The 13,252-nt window shown below is 48.7% G+C and overlaps 1 protein-coding gene across 1 annotated transcript in view; it reads right to left on the bottom strand.

The window, feature by feature from the left end:
* ITGA11 (integrin subunit alpha 11) overlaps window positions 1–13,044 on the bottom strand; it is a 664,683-nt gene extending 651,639 nt beyond the window's left edge. Inside the window, exon 1 of the mRNA XM_069624240.1 lies at window positions 12,913–13,044. Within this exon, the coding sequence (XP_069480341.1) occupies window positions 12,913–12,964 (52 nt within the window). The 5' untranslated portion in view covers window positions 12,965–13,044. The remainder of the gene's footprint in view (window positions 1–12,912) is intronic.
* Between the last annotated feature and the right edge of the window lie 208 nt (window positions 13,045–13,252).

Here is a 13,252-nt window from a genome sequence, read left to right as displayed (position 1 = left end):
CGTCTTTCCTGTCTTCTATCCCCCTGTTTCTCACTCTTTTAATTTGCCCCAATTACCCCCTTATCTAACGTCTTGTTTTATTCTCTCTCTCTTTCTGTCTCAGGAACTGAGTATCGGTCACCAGCATCCATCACCCTCTGGCTAGTCAAAATGTATATATTTTTTGTTGCTCTAGTATAGGTAAAAAAGGTGTTTTAACGCCAAAAACAGGGGTTTGAGGGGGGACCCCCCCCAAAAAAAAAATTGACCCTTTTTTTCGGTCTAATTGACTCAAGCATATTGTCATTCGATCAAATGCATTCGTGCATTTGACCTATAACCGATCACCAGTAATCAGTAGCCAGTCCATCACTAGGAAACATCATCAAATGGCTAGGCATCCAGTCCATTCACAGAGGTAGCTGTCAAATGGGCGAGTAGGCAGGCCATTCACAGAGGTAGCCGTCAAATGGCTATGCAGCCAGTCCATTCACAGAGGTAGCTGTCAAATGGGCGAGTAGCCAGTCCACTCACAGAGGTAGCCGTCAAATGGCTAGGAAGCCAGTCCATTAACAGATGTAGCTGTCAAATGGCTAGGTAGCCAGTCCATTCACAGAGGTAGCCGTCAAATGGCTATGCAGCCAGTCCATTAACAGGGCTCAGAATCAAATGCTTAGGTGGCCAGTCCATCACTAACAGTCATCATCAAATTGCCAGGTAGCCATCACATGACTAGGTAGCCAGTCCATGCGCATGGCTCAAAATCAAATGCCTTGGTAGCCAGTTCATCACTAGGAATCATCATCAACTGGCTAGGTAGCAAGTCAATTAACAAAGGTAGCTGTCAGATGGCTATGTAGCCAGTCTATTCACAGAGATGGCCAGCACATGGCTAGGTAGCCAGTCCATTCATGGGGCTCCCAATCAAATGCCTGGGTAGCAGTCCATCTTTAAAAACCATCCTCAAATGGCTAGGAAGCCAGTCATTCACAGAGGTAGCCATCAAATGGCTAGATAGCCAGTCCATTAACAAGGCTCACAATGAAATACCCAAGTAGCCAGTCCATCACTAGGAATCATCATCAAATGGCTAGGTAGCCAGTCCACCAACAGAACGTACCATCAAAAGGCTAGGTAACCAGTCCATCAACAGTGATTGCCATCAAATGGTTATGTAGTCAGTCCATCACACTATCCAATGCACAGGTACTCACATCATTGGAAAAGTATTGGAAAGCTGCGGTGGTAAGTGTAAAAGCGCATTGATGACTGCAGCACACTGCCTTTCTTTATAATGTAAGGGGCACACCCTGCTCTTCCCCTGTGCCTGGACTTCCATGATGGATAGTATCCTTTTGTAAGGTAATGTCATAGGTGTTTACATTGCACCAGATACCAGCGTAGGGGTCTTCTGCAAGATTGCATTTTTAATACAAATATTATACACTGTATGGGTTGTTTGGGGTTGCACCACTTAGTCCATCCAGTCAATTCCCTCAGCAATCTACGATTTACATGAGGCAGTTGGCAATTGGTGACTGTGCCACAAATCATCAAAACTAAAAAGGAGCCTCTCTCTAAGCAGAAACTCACTGTCTCCAGAGCTCTGGTTCTCTCTAGTCTGGACGTCTGCAGCAGCCTCTTCCTCAAGCTGCCTCTTTCCTTTCTTCACCCCCTTCTACTCCATAATCAGACTGTAAGACTTATCCCTGGCCTCAAGCCCAGGGACCACACCTCTCCGGCCCTTTAATCTCTCCACTGGCTCCTCGTGGCTGCAATGATCAAATTCAAGACCCTCTGCATCACCCACAAGGCATTCTGGGGTCTGGGACCCCACTATATCTAACTCTTGCCCTAATTTGCCTCCCTGCTAGAGCCCTTTTGTGCTCTAATTCCACCTCTCTGCATAGATGTTTTCCCAAGCAGAGAGTGGGGGTAGATCTCTCTCTTCAGCAGGTGTCTCCCTCTGGAATTACCTCCCTGCCCCTCTCAGACATGAGTCGGACCTCCTTAAGTTCCAGAAGCTTCTCAAGACCCTGCTCTTCTCTACCTCCTTCCCTCTCGCCCTCCCTTGCTAATGCCCCCATCTGCTGCTGTGACTGGTGGCCTGGCCCCTTATGAGTCATACAGAGCACCAGGCCCTCCTTGACCCGTCCGTACAAGCACCCCCCCCCCCAAAGCAACACTGCCCTTCCAGGCCCCCTTCTCTGACTAGCCTTTTGGGTTGGGCATTCCTCCTGTGTCTGGTCCACACTCCCTGTCCGTGCACTTAGACCGTGGTCCGCCCCCGGCATTCCCTGGCACTTGCCTCCCTAGGATCCCCCAGCACTTGCCTAGCCCCTGGATCCTTTCTTCCTCCTCCCCCTCCGCCTTCTTCATTGTATACCCCTCCACTTCTTGTTTCTGCACTTCCGAATGTCACAAGGCCTAGTAGGACCGTTATTGCTGTTTATCTCCGTTGTTCATACCCTGCCCACCTTTTATGTCTTGTGGTGCCTGGAAACAATGTTTTGATGTATAGTGTGCCTTATAAAAATTCAATAAATAAAAAACAAATAAAGACAATCTCGTCGCTGGCTCCCAGTTAAACAAAGAGTGATCTCCAAGAGGCTGTGCCTGACATTTAATGACTTTACTAGTTTGCCCCCAATAATTTAGCCACCAAATGTATTCCTAAGTCCCTCTGACAATCAAAACAAACAATGCGTGCCATCCATTAGGGTGCAATGAAAGGCTCTCACTTTTATGGCATTTAATGGTTAAAAATAAGTAATAAGTTCGAAATTAAACACACATGCCTAAATGTTCATGTGAAAAGTGAGTGTCCACAGCATTTGCATCATGTGCAACAGGAGAGGGTAATCTTTTAAAAATGGATCTCCTTTTACTGCATGGGACTTGCATGGGACTTGGGTTCTGCCCTCGCGTGACAAGTGATGACCTTGGTAAGAGGAAGCACCCGACTATATGTAAACAGGTGGCTCACCTCTTATCGCACTGCACCCACCTGAGCAGTCAGCGGGGCCTGGAGAAGAGGGAACATAGCGTTGCGGACCAGCTGGTGGAACTCAACAACAGGAGAAGATGCTTGCACGTCCATGTCTTCGGCGCTCCAGAGGAGAGCCAGGAATGGCCAGAAAGCTTCAGAAAGTCACGGATGCGACCTTGTAACAGGAGAGCGTTGGTTCTGACCGTGCACATGGCGGAGGCTAAAATAAGTCAGTTCCTTGGTGGCATCATGGAAAGATCCTGACCAATCCTTGTTGCTGCAGCAAGGAAGAGAGCAAGGAATTGGTCCAGTGTCCACTATACCCCCATATAGAACTATACCCCCATATGCAACGCGCAACCCTACGGATCGGGCGTCCCAATTCCTTTGAATGTGGAGCCTGGTGGAGAACCCTTTCATCTGGAGGCTCTAGGAGATATTGAGATGATGACGCTGACCCCACTGGGTCCTGCATACTCGTGGCAGCCTACCTGGGAAGAGCGTCAAACTTGCAGGGACATCTTTTGAAGATAAGTCGATTCCGGCCGGGGGAACACACAGAAGGGGTTTAAACAACGGGAAGTTTAAAAGATGACACACCCACTCCCATAGAGGTTCTGAAGCCTGACTCACTTCTGCTGCCTAGGAAATGAGCAGCAAAAACTTGTGATGTTCCTTCGTTCATGGCATTGATATTGCTTGGCCAGTTTCCCTTTGCAACGGTTCACTTGCCGATTCTATTGCTTGCTTTGCGGTTCCCCATTATCCTGGCAAGAATCGGGCCAGTGTCTGCTGGTTAATGCCCCTGCGGGGGGAAAGAGACACAGCCCCGGAAATGGGGGCAGGGAAATACTCAGTTGCTGTTAGTTCTTGGTGATAGAAGCACTCTCACAACCTGCAATGATTGTTTCCCCACTGATTCCTTCTCTGATTTAAATGGCAGGTATGGGGGTGTGGGGCAGTGACCCCATGTCCCCTTTTCGGAGCGGAGTCGTCGCTTGGACATGTTACTATCTTCTTTTTGCCACCATTGGGTTGGAAAGAGACCTCTACCTCTTGGACTCCTGGCTTAGACCATCAGCCCATCCTCGCTGATGGGTCAGTTGGGGGCTGGGGGTGCACAGGGATGAAAACCTCCTTTCTCAAACCTGTTCCCATTGGCCTCTCACTCCCTCAACGCCCCTGTGTTTATATATGAGTATTTTGCAGTGCATGGTGGGTGCTCATCTTACGCTTTTTCTGAAAATAATCTTGTAGATGACAAATCTGACCTTTAAGCATATGTGTGTGATTGTGAGTACTTTTTGTTATGCTCTTGGATTGGTAACTCTTGAAGCATGCTCAGGCTTGCTTTGGTACTCTACATTTGAAACACTGTCCACATTGGGGTCCACAACGTTCAAAGGGTTAAAGAGTACCCCAATGACTGAGGAGAGTTGGCGGGGGCACAAGTTGACAGCTCGTAGAGTAAGGGCCCTAGCTCCACCAGCAAGCACCCATGTGTTATGCGGGGTCCAGGGAGTACCACGTTAGAGGCCGGGGGACTGGTGCCTGCTATTTGGTCCTCTGCGATGATCAGAAAGGTTGGAGTGTGACTCCGTTTGGCAAAGGAGACTGGGTCGCACGTTTGTGAGGTTAAATGTGATGGGAGGTTTGTTTGATTTTAGTGAAGGGCACGTTTGTGAACTGTTTGGCCCCCTCAGCATTTCATTACTGAGAAATTTCAATTTCCTGGAAGCTACGCATGAGGAACTCGCCTTTTATGTACAACGATCTGTGGTAGCGAGGCGGAGGAGTATTCAAGTATTGGAGCCAAGTTTAGATCGGTCTACTGGGACAGGCCTACTCCATTTGCCAAAACTCCCATCCAATATGTTAGTTAGCTAGTAGGGGTCTTGACTGTTCAAGGGTGCAGATACCATCCGACCTTGCCGATCTCACCGACTTCAATGTCCACGTCTTGCAACAGTCAGGGAAGACCTGCTGCGACGTAGCTGTTTGTGGAGATCCTGGTTTGGGGGTATGGCAATAATGAAAATGAATGTACTCCTTAGATTCTCTTTCTTGGCCCTCCTCATCTCCTGTCTGAAATACTCCTTCTCCACGGTATCTACGGTGGTGCCTCGATTGGTGTGGCGAGGGAGAAGGAGAGAGGGAAGGAGAGGGATAACGGCCTGGGATCCCGGATAGGCGTTTGATTCTTCTTTATTTATTTATTTATTGTAATGTGATACAGTTTTAAAGAAATTAAAACTTTACACATTTAACAAAAATGTACAGGAAGACACAAGAAATTAGAATACTTACTTAATAATTAATACATCAGTACATCAAATGTCAATCAATTCATTGGACTTTCTCGTATAAATACATATACTTAATATGTATATTGACAGAAGAAAACCTTAGTAACACACTTAATAAGCAAATTTCCCAGAAGGGGGTGTTCAAATTAATCAGATCTTAGGTCAGGTCATTAAGATCAGAGCAAAGAATGATACCTTTTACTGATCACAACTACTCATTTGTTTTTGGGCAATTAACCAGATGTTAAATAGTGCGATATGGAGCCTAGAGTTTAGAGTGTTAATACAATAATTCCAGAACTCATGAGATCCCAGATGATCCATTTTGTGTACATAAGTTCTGAAATACTTGGAATAATGGTGACTCATCTATGGGCACTGTGTTAACATATGCCTTGCTGTTTCAGAGTTGGATGAAATACCACAAACTCTGCAATTTTTTATAGATTGTCGAGACACATGAACCGAAGGTCTATTTACTAATGTGGGTAGATAATTGATGCGCAGGAGCAAGATGAAAGGTCTCAACGCCGGGGAAGGGCAGAGATTGAGATATAATTGACTCTTCTTGAAAGTATAGAGGACATAAGTCACAAAACTATAACTTTTCAGGGTAGCCAAATGCACATAATTCTCCTGCCAGTCCCAAAGTGCGATGGACTTCTGCAGACAGTAAAACATCTTTTGGTTATCTTGGCCCCAACACGGGGACCAGCCGCTTGCCTCACTCAGCGCCAACATATCTTGCTCCAATTTAGACTGTTTACAGCTTCCCAAAAAAACTTTTACACATTTCAATAGGGGGTTAGTTGGATTGTTCTTAATCTCTCTTACGCAATACAACAGATTTAAGGGAAAGAAGCCCCAGTTCTAAACGTAATATTGCCACCGGGATGCATTGGGGGAGACCAAGTATACGTCTCCAGAATTTCCCCTCCAAGAGCTGAAGCCAGTATAGATTCATGTTAGTCAATGATTCTAGCCCATAGGTGACCATAGGTATGAAACACTGCACATAAAGTTGTCTTGCACCCCAGATTGAATAGCCACTCTGATCCTGGGTAAACCTACATATTAAAGCTGTAAGTTGAGCTGCTTTTATCTTTCTTACCTGGATACAGAGTGTATAGTTACCTCTATTATCAAATTCCACTCCTAGATATTTATAGGAGTTTGTGTAATTAATTTCAAGCCTGCCAACATACATAGTGGGGCATGCAACTTTACCTGCAGTATATAGAAGTACTTCGGTTTTATTCTGATTGATGGTCAATTCATTCGCCTCTGCGTATTGCCACAGCCTAACCGCTGATCTCTGAAGTCCACTGAATGTGTGATCAAAAATCACAACATCGTCGGCGTGGGCCAAGATAGTACACTGGGTCTTACCCACTTTTGGGGGACAATTCTGTGTGCCCCGAAGGTATTCAGGTATGTCTGAGACAAAGAGGTTGTAAAGCAGGGGAGCAGTAACGCAACCCTGCTTAACACCCCTTAACTGTTTAACTGGGCATGTTAAATTACCTGTATTATCTAAGCGTAGCTGTACCAAGGTGTTTGTGTGAAGTAACTCTAAATAGTAAATGAGAGCTGGAGGACAAGACCAACTTTTAAGTTTGTGCCAGAGTAGAGCTCTATTGACTGTGTCGAAAGCTGCCCTTTGATTCTTCTAAAAGCACAAGGGAGATAGGTGTATCCGCGTAGTGCTCAAAACAGTGTAGCACGCCCTTGAGCACGGGCTTTGCCACTGGCTCGCTCCAGTGACCCCCAAATGACGTCCCTTGCCCTTTGGTCTCTGTGTGCTTCACATCCAAAAGAAATGGGTTGGCATATTGGGAAGGATGTCAGCCACTGGCCAGACACATTGAAAAGATTTGCTCTCTCTGATACACTAATGCAATTCTCGTAGGTGCTCATTTTATAATAAATGTTCATTACATTTGGGTACCCCGCATGCAAAGTTACACATGTGCACAGTGCAGTGTAAAACTGAAGAGTAAAACCAAGCGAAATCCCCTTCACTCATTAGATTTACTCTCCGTTTTGTAAAAAAAAAAATAATAAATGCTGCCTGCAGATTACTCTTTGCAAGGGGAATAAGTAATGGATTACTACGGAATCCGCCTGCTCATTGGCAGGTGCTGATCTGAGGCGGAGCCCATGAATACATGTATTTTATGCCTGCCTGAAAATCTCACGCAGGCGCAGTAAAACGGGGCGCGCTTCCAAGATGGAGGACGAAAGCACCGTGGAGATGCAAAGATACTTTGAGCCGCTTCTACGCCCGAAATGGGCATCACGCCTTGCTTTTACATGTTCATTTAGAAGCTCTGCTGATTTGAAAATGACCCCCTTAGTGTTCACTAATGATTTTGCATAGCTACTACTAGACAACGGAGCGCCTCCCGCGAGCATCCTCCTCGGCTTGCAGTAGATGCTGGGGGGGAGTGTGGTGGGAGGGGCACCGCGAAACATATTTTGGTGGTCGGCAGCGGAATTCCAATGTCCTGATCCGGGGTGGTTATCCCTGGGACTGCATTCCCCCTGATGCAAGAGCCCTTACTCCTGAGCTACTCTGCTCCGGACCTAGAAAAGCGCAGTTCCTCGCCGCATATTAACAGCAGGAGGGCGCCATTTCCCCAGCCCAGTCCCTCTCCCCTGTGGTTGGAGCTCTACTTCATGGAACAGAGGACCTCCATGGGGAGCCAAAGGGTGCTCCCTTTCTCAATGCACAGAGGCCATCTCTGAGATGGTGCCACCATCACACGCCTCTCAGCAGGGACGTCATTTAGGGGTCACCAGAGGTCGCACATGCGACCTCTGATGTCTCCCTTGCGACCTCTAAAAAAAATATTGTCTTTTAGTATTTGGTTTTTTTTGTAATGCAAGCTCCTGGGCTGTGGCCAGCACCATGTGGCTCTTTACTTCTGGAGTGGCTGGCTTTCTTGTTCAGGCCCCTTAAAGAAATAAGAAAAATAAGAACCTGAGTGCCACAAGTCTAACACTTTCAGCACTGACCCTAAATCAGAAAGAATAGGAATACCAAATAATGTGTCTTTCTGGAATTCTATACAATAATTGCTAGACTCATTAAAGATTTATTTCAGGCACACTTCAGGGGGTGAGTCACTGATTTAGTCTGTTCTTAAACACCTCAACTCAGCCTTTCATCCTTCTGAGGTCGATAAATGAGTACCAACACAGTTTGAGTGATATTGGGTGTATATTTTTTCTATATAAAGTGCTTAAGCGAAAGTGCTATATAACAACACATCATTATCATTTGGTCATGGGCGTCGGCTTGCATTCACAGTAATTTGGTAATATGGGCCTATACACACTGATCTTAACAATACATATGGCGATCCATTCTTGTATGAAATGTACATCACATTATAGTGATGTCGTAACCATATTTTTTGTAGTGTACAATGCCATGTGATGCCACTTCCTGTTTTGTCAACGGGTGAAAGGTCGTGTTCCATTGCTTCTCCTGACATCACTTCGGGGTGGGGTCAAATGACATCACTTCCTGTAATGTCATCAGGGAGTCAAGGGTTGTGTGATGTCACTTCCGCTACCCCTGGCATTTTGGAAAAATTACGTCCCTGCCTCTCAGTACTCAGATGAATAGCTCAGGGGCAACGTGCTCGCCTTGGAAGCAAGACAACGAGGAGCAGCACAGTTTCGATTCTCTGGGCATAAAGGGTGTTTTTAATAACCAATTATTAATCTATAAACCCAAACATTCAGTACAGATTATGCGCCCCCCCCTACTGTGTGCTTTATACCTTTGGCACCATACAAGTGTTCACAAAGCACTCGTTGGGCTTGTCATCTGAGCCCCCCACATGCACTTCAGACTATAAAGGTGCTTCAGATACAAGTCTGTGTCCATGTTATCCACTTACTGCGCCTCTCTAGAGTGTGTACGCATAGTGTACGCATAGTGTACGCATAGTGTAAACTGGAATGTAGTAGGATTCAGGAGTCGTAACCTTTGACTGATTTCTCCTTCATTTGTCCTATTCTGTTTTTTTTTTGCGTTGGCTTTTAGGTGGCGCTTAGGCGCAACCTAAACCCGAAACTATGGTGTAGGAGCACATACAGGAGGGAGATAGGATGTGTGGAGGAACACACAGTGTGTGGGGGTTGTTTAATGTATCCCCCTACTGACTGCCTATGGCAATGCTAAGACCTATGCCCATTTCCACCCAATACCTGACCCTGCCCACCCAAAACACATCCTCCCGAGATCTCTTTGGGCTGGCTGTATCAAGCAGCAAGTTCATAAGGGTGTGCTCTTTTGGGCCTGCCAGTGTTATTTCTAAGCAGTTCTTCTGAGAGTTAATGGTTTACTTCAAGCTGTAAATGGGCTACTAGTGTAATAAAAATAACGTAACCAGGTGTGCCTTCAGACACTTTATTTATAAGTAGGATGCGTGTCCTCGCATCTGTTCCTTGCACCGAAGTCCTGTAAAAAAACATGAATTGGCAATTCAAACACTATTTGCTTGTGCATAGTTATCAGATAGGCATTTAGCAGGCACCGCTATCATATGACCAGGAACTGGCATATTGTTCCACCTGTTTCCATCTTATGGTCAGTTAATACCAAAATGTGGCAGTGCCTGGCAAATGGGTATCCCATGCCTACAGACAAGCCAGACGTTTGGCTTAACCAATTATAGAACAATCCTTGTATTTCCTGAGAGTAGTCTGCTTTACTGTGCAGTAATGTGGCGTATTCTGCCATTGAAAATAATTTAAAAAACATGTTGCAATAAAATAGAAATAAGCGTCTGGACCTGACTCTAGTGGGGCTGTTCTGCTGCAAGGGACCCTCGGGCGCTTAGTGCATTTGTAATGCGAGGTAGTCAGTAGCCATGCCCGTGCACGCATTGCACATGCACACATGTGCGTGATAGGGCTGTGTGGCACCCTGCCGCATCACGGGGTAGCGCGAGAGCCATCCTCGCGGAACGGGAGAGGGATCTAGTTGCCCCTCCGCGGAGCAGGTACGAGGGCCGTTTCCCAAAGGTCGGTGGTGGATTTCCTGGTTCAGCGCTTACTGCAACATGAATCCCTTCTTGGCACTTTGGGGACGCGTGCGTGCATTCTTGGCCCCGGTAAACATTGAGAGCAATGGTGAGGATGTTCGCAGTGGGATCCCGTCAAAGTGATAATGCCCCCTGTGACATGTCTCTGGGGACCACCCAAGGGCCCACAGCCTGCCTCGAAAGTCCCCAGAAGACACTACTTCTCACCAAGGCCCCGGTGTGTGCCCCGGGTCGGCCTGCCAGAGCGTCCCTGGAGCAGACACTAGGCCGGCCCGGGCCAGCGCTGCCGACACCCGCCCCCATGTGCTTCTCCTAGGCTTCTCCTTCCAGGCTGAGTCCAGATGTTGCCTTTTTCAGGGGAAATTCTGCAGATGTTCTTCTTTGTTCCGACCTTTAAATAGTGTTTTCCTTTTGCACGGTCTGCTCTCCGCTGAAGCGCTGCCCGCCACAGTGGGCACCAGAGCGCCGCCACCTGCCCATCTCAGTAGGTACAGGTGGGGCGTTACCCTGTGCAAGGCTGGCTGGTGGGGCGGGGGGGGGGCAGTCGGGCAATGAAAGGGTGTGGGATCCATAATCCGTGTAGAGTTGCTTACAGCGATCATTGCATAGCGCCGAGAAGGTTCGCGCGTCACGTGGGCGCTGTGATGGTCGTATAGAGCTTAATAATCCGCAGGTGATTGAGCGCCGGTTGAAGGGCGTCTGTCCTACTTGTCCACACGCCCGCTCCACATCTCCAGCGCCCCCTTTGAAGTTTCCCCCACTTTGAACTCAACCTCACATTTAAAACATTTCAGGAAAGAAATCTTACACTCATCAAAAGCCATCTTTTCGCCTCATCAGCAAGACTTCGAGCTGGGGCCGCGGCCAGGCGTGGTTGACTTTTCCATCTGTCTTCTCTTGAAATCCTACACGGGGCTGGGGGTGGGGGACAAGTAACGGGGGGGGGGGTGCGTTGTCTTTTTTAAGCAGGCGCTGGAATGGTGACATAACAGAGCGGCGAAAAGGCTCAGTAAGTGGGGGGTTGGAGGAGGGGGGGTTGAGATGGCGGCAGATCGAGGGCCCCTGCGCTCTGTGTCTGCCGCCCGAGCCCCAGACAGACGGACGCGGAACTGAGTCGACGTCTCACTCCGATCGTGGCAGGGCCCAGGCCGTGTTACTAGGGGGTGTACAGAGCCGGGCTGACATCCGAATCCCGTGCGCCTGGCGGAGAGACGGGAACGGTGCTCCAGTTTAAATGGATACGTGCTTTGCTTTGGGGATGTGGCTTTCGCAGGTCGAGGGCCACAGAGTGCCGGGGGTCCAATATACTGGGCGCGTATATACGCGGGTGCGCTCATGCGGCACCTAGGCGGTCTGATGCGTTTATACAACTGCCCCTCCCCAGGGACGGAGCTATGCCCTGACGGGGCTACTTGTGGCGGAAGTCACTCGCGGGCCCTTGGGGGCCGCTCTCCTCACCCCTCATCTGTTAAGCTATTATAAAGAAGCGCCTGCGACCGACCTCCAGGCGCATCTCATCATGCGGTCTGCAGCAGGTGGGGCAGCGCGCCCAGAGTTAGCCGAACACCCGGGAGGGAGGACAGGGGTCGCAGACAGGACAGAGCAGGTAGGCTCGAGTCCCCCGGTTCGGCATGTCAAATGGTATGTAATATGTATTAACTGCGCTCCCAGCACGCACGCACTGAGTCTCACATACGCCCTCACTTAACGCCTTCGGGGCAGAGAGAGGAGGCCTGTTGGAGCCGTATGGCCGGGGTACCCATCTCCGCGCGCGCCTTCTTGGCTCGCAGGCTATGGTCTCCAGCTCTCGCCCCGCTAACTTTGCGATGTGTGTCCCCGTGTCATTCCGCTGACTTTGGGAAGGGTTAATGTTCAGGTGCGTTCCATTCTCTTTCTAGGCAAAGGTGTTTTCCTGGCAAATAAGATCTTCTAAATGCACTACTGAACGTGGAGGGCTAAGGCCCAGGGCTAAATACCGTGGTATTAACAAATAACACACTCCCTGCAGATTGCATTTCGTGTAGGCTTATAGGAGGACACCACCAGAACTTTGCTGCCCTACTCTGTGCATTAGAAGGTCTAGGACCCCGGTAGACCCGGGCCACTTTAACGCCCAATCATCGGCGCGCGAGGGTGCTGGATATATCCCCTATACACTTTCCCAAAACACTCCAAACGAGGGCGTAATGCTCACATCACATCCGTCGCCATTCACACTTCTGGGGGAGTTAAAGCACAAGCGCCGAAAGGCGATTCACCTCCCTTAAAACGCTATATGAAGAATGTGGACCCTCTCATGGTGCACTGTGCGTAATGATAAACCTATAGAGATGCATACACAATAAATAAGTTGCCCCCACCATAGCCCACGGTCCCCTCCAATGTCCTTTACCATACAATGAATTTTCAGTAACCTGGTGCCTCTGTGGCGCGCTATAAATCCCACAGAACATAGGATACGCCATCTCAATGGCTCCTTGCAGCGCCCTGAAGCACCAACGGGCAGGCCTTTGGCACTATATACACCCCATGCAAAAATGTGGTGGCTCTTGGGGCCGGCTGCAAAGTGACGCCTTACCTGGCAGCAGAGCGACAGCCCAGGCCACGAGAAGCCCCCTGTAACAGTCCATGAGGGCGCCTGGGCTCCGTCCTTCCTCCCGCAGAAGCTCTCCTGCTCTGCCCGCGGAGCTCCCCCAGCTCCGACACACCAGTCCCCTCATCACAGGAAGTGGGAGGGACAGGCCGATTTTTGGGGAGGTGGAGGGATGGCCCAGGAGCTGACTGGAGAAAATGCTGAACTTGTTCTCATGAGCCAGCCACTTACAGGGCTTACGCGTTGTCAAACTAGTGCGGCGGGTTCATGCGCCTTTTGCAGTCATCAGTGTGCCACCTGCCGGCTGTAGGTTCTAGTCCCTGCA

The sequence above is a fragment of the Ambystoma mexicanum genome, chromosome 11, assembly GCF_040938575.1.
Source record: "Ambystoma mexicanum isolate Mex_15411 chromosome 11, UKY_AmexF1_1, whole genome shotgun sequence".
In the NCBI taxonomy this organism is placed as follows: Eukaryota; Metazoa; Chordata; class Amphibia; order Caudata; family Ambystomatidae; genus Ambystoma; species Ambystoma mexicanum.
Note: the sequence above shows the minus strand (reverse complement) of the source record. Positions and strands in the feature narration are given on the sequence as shown.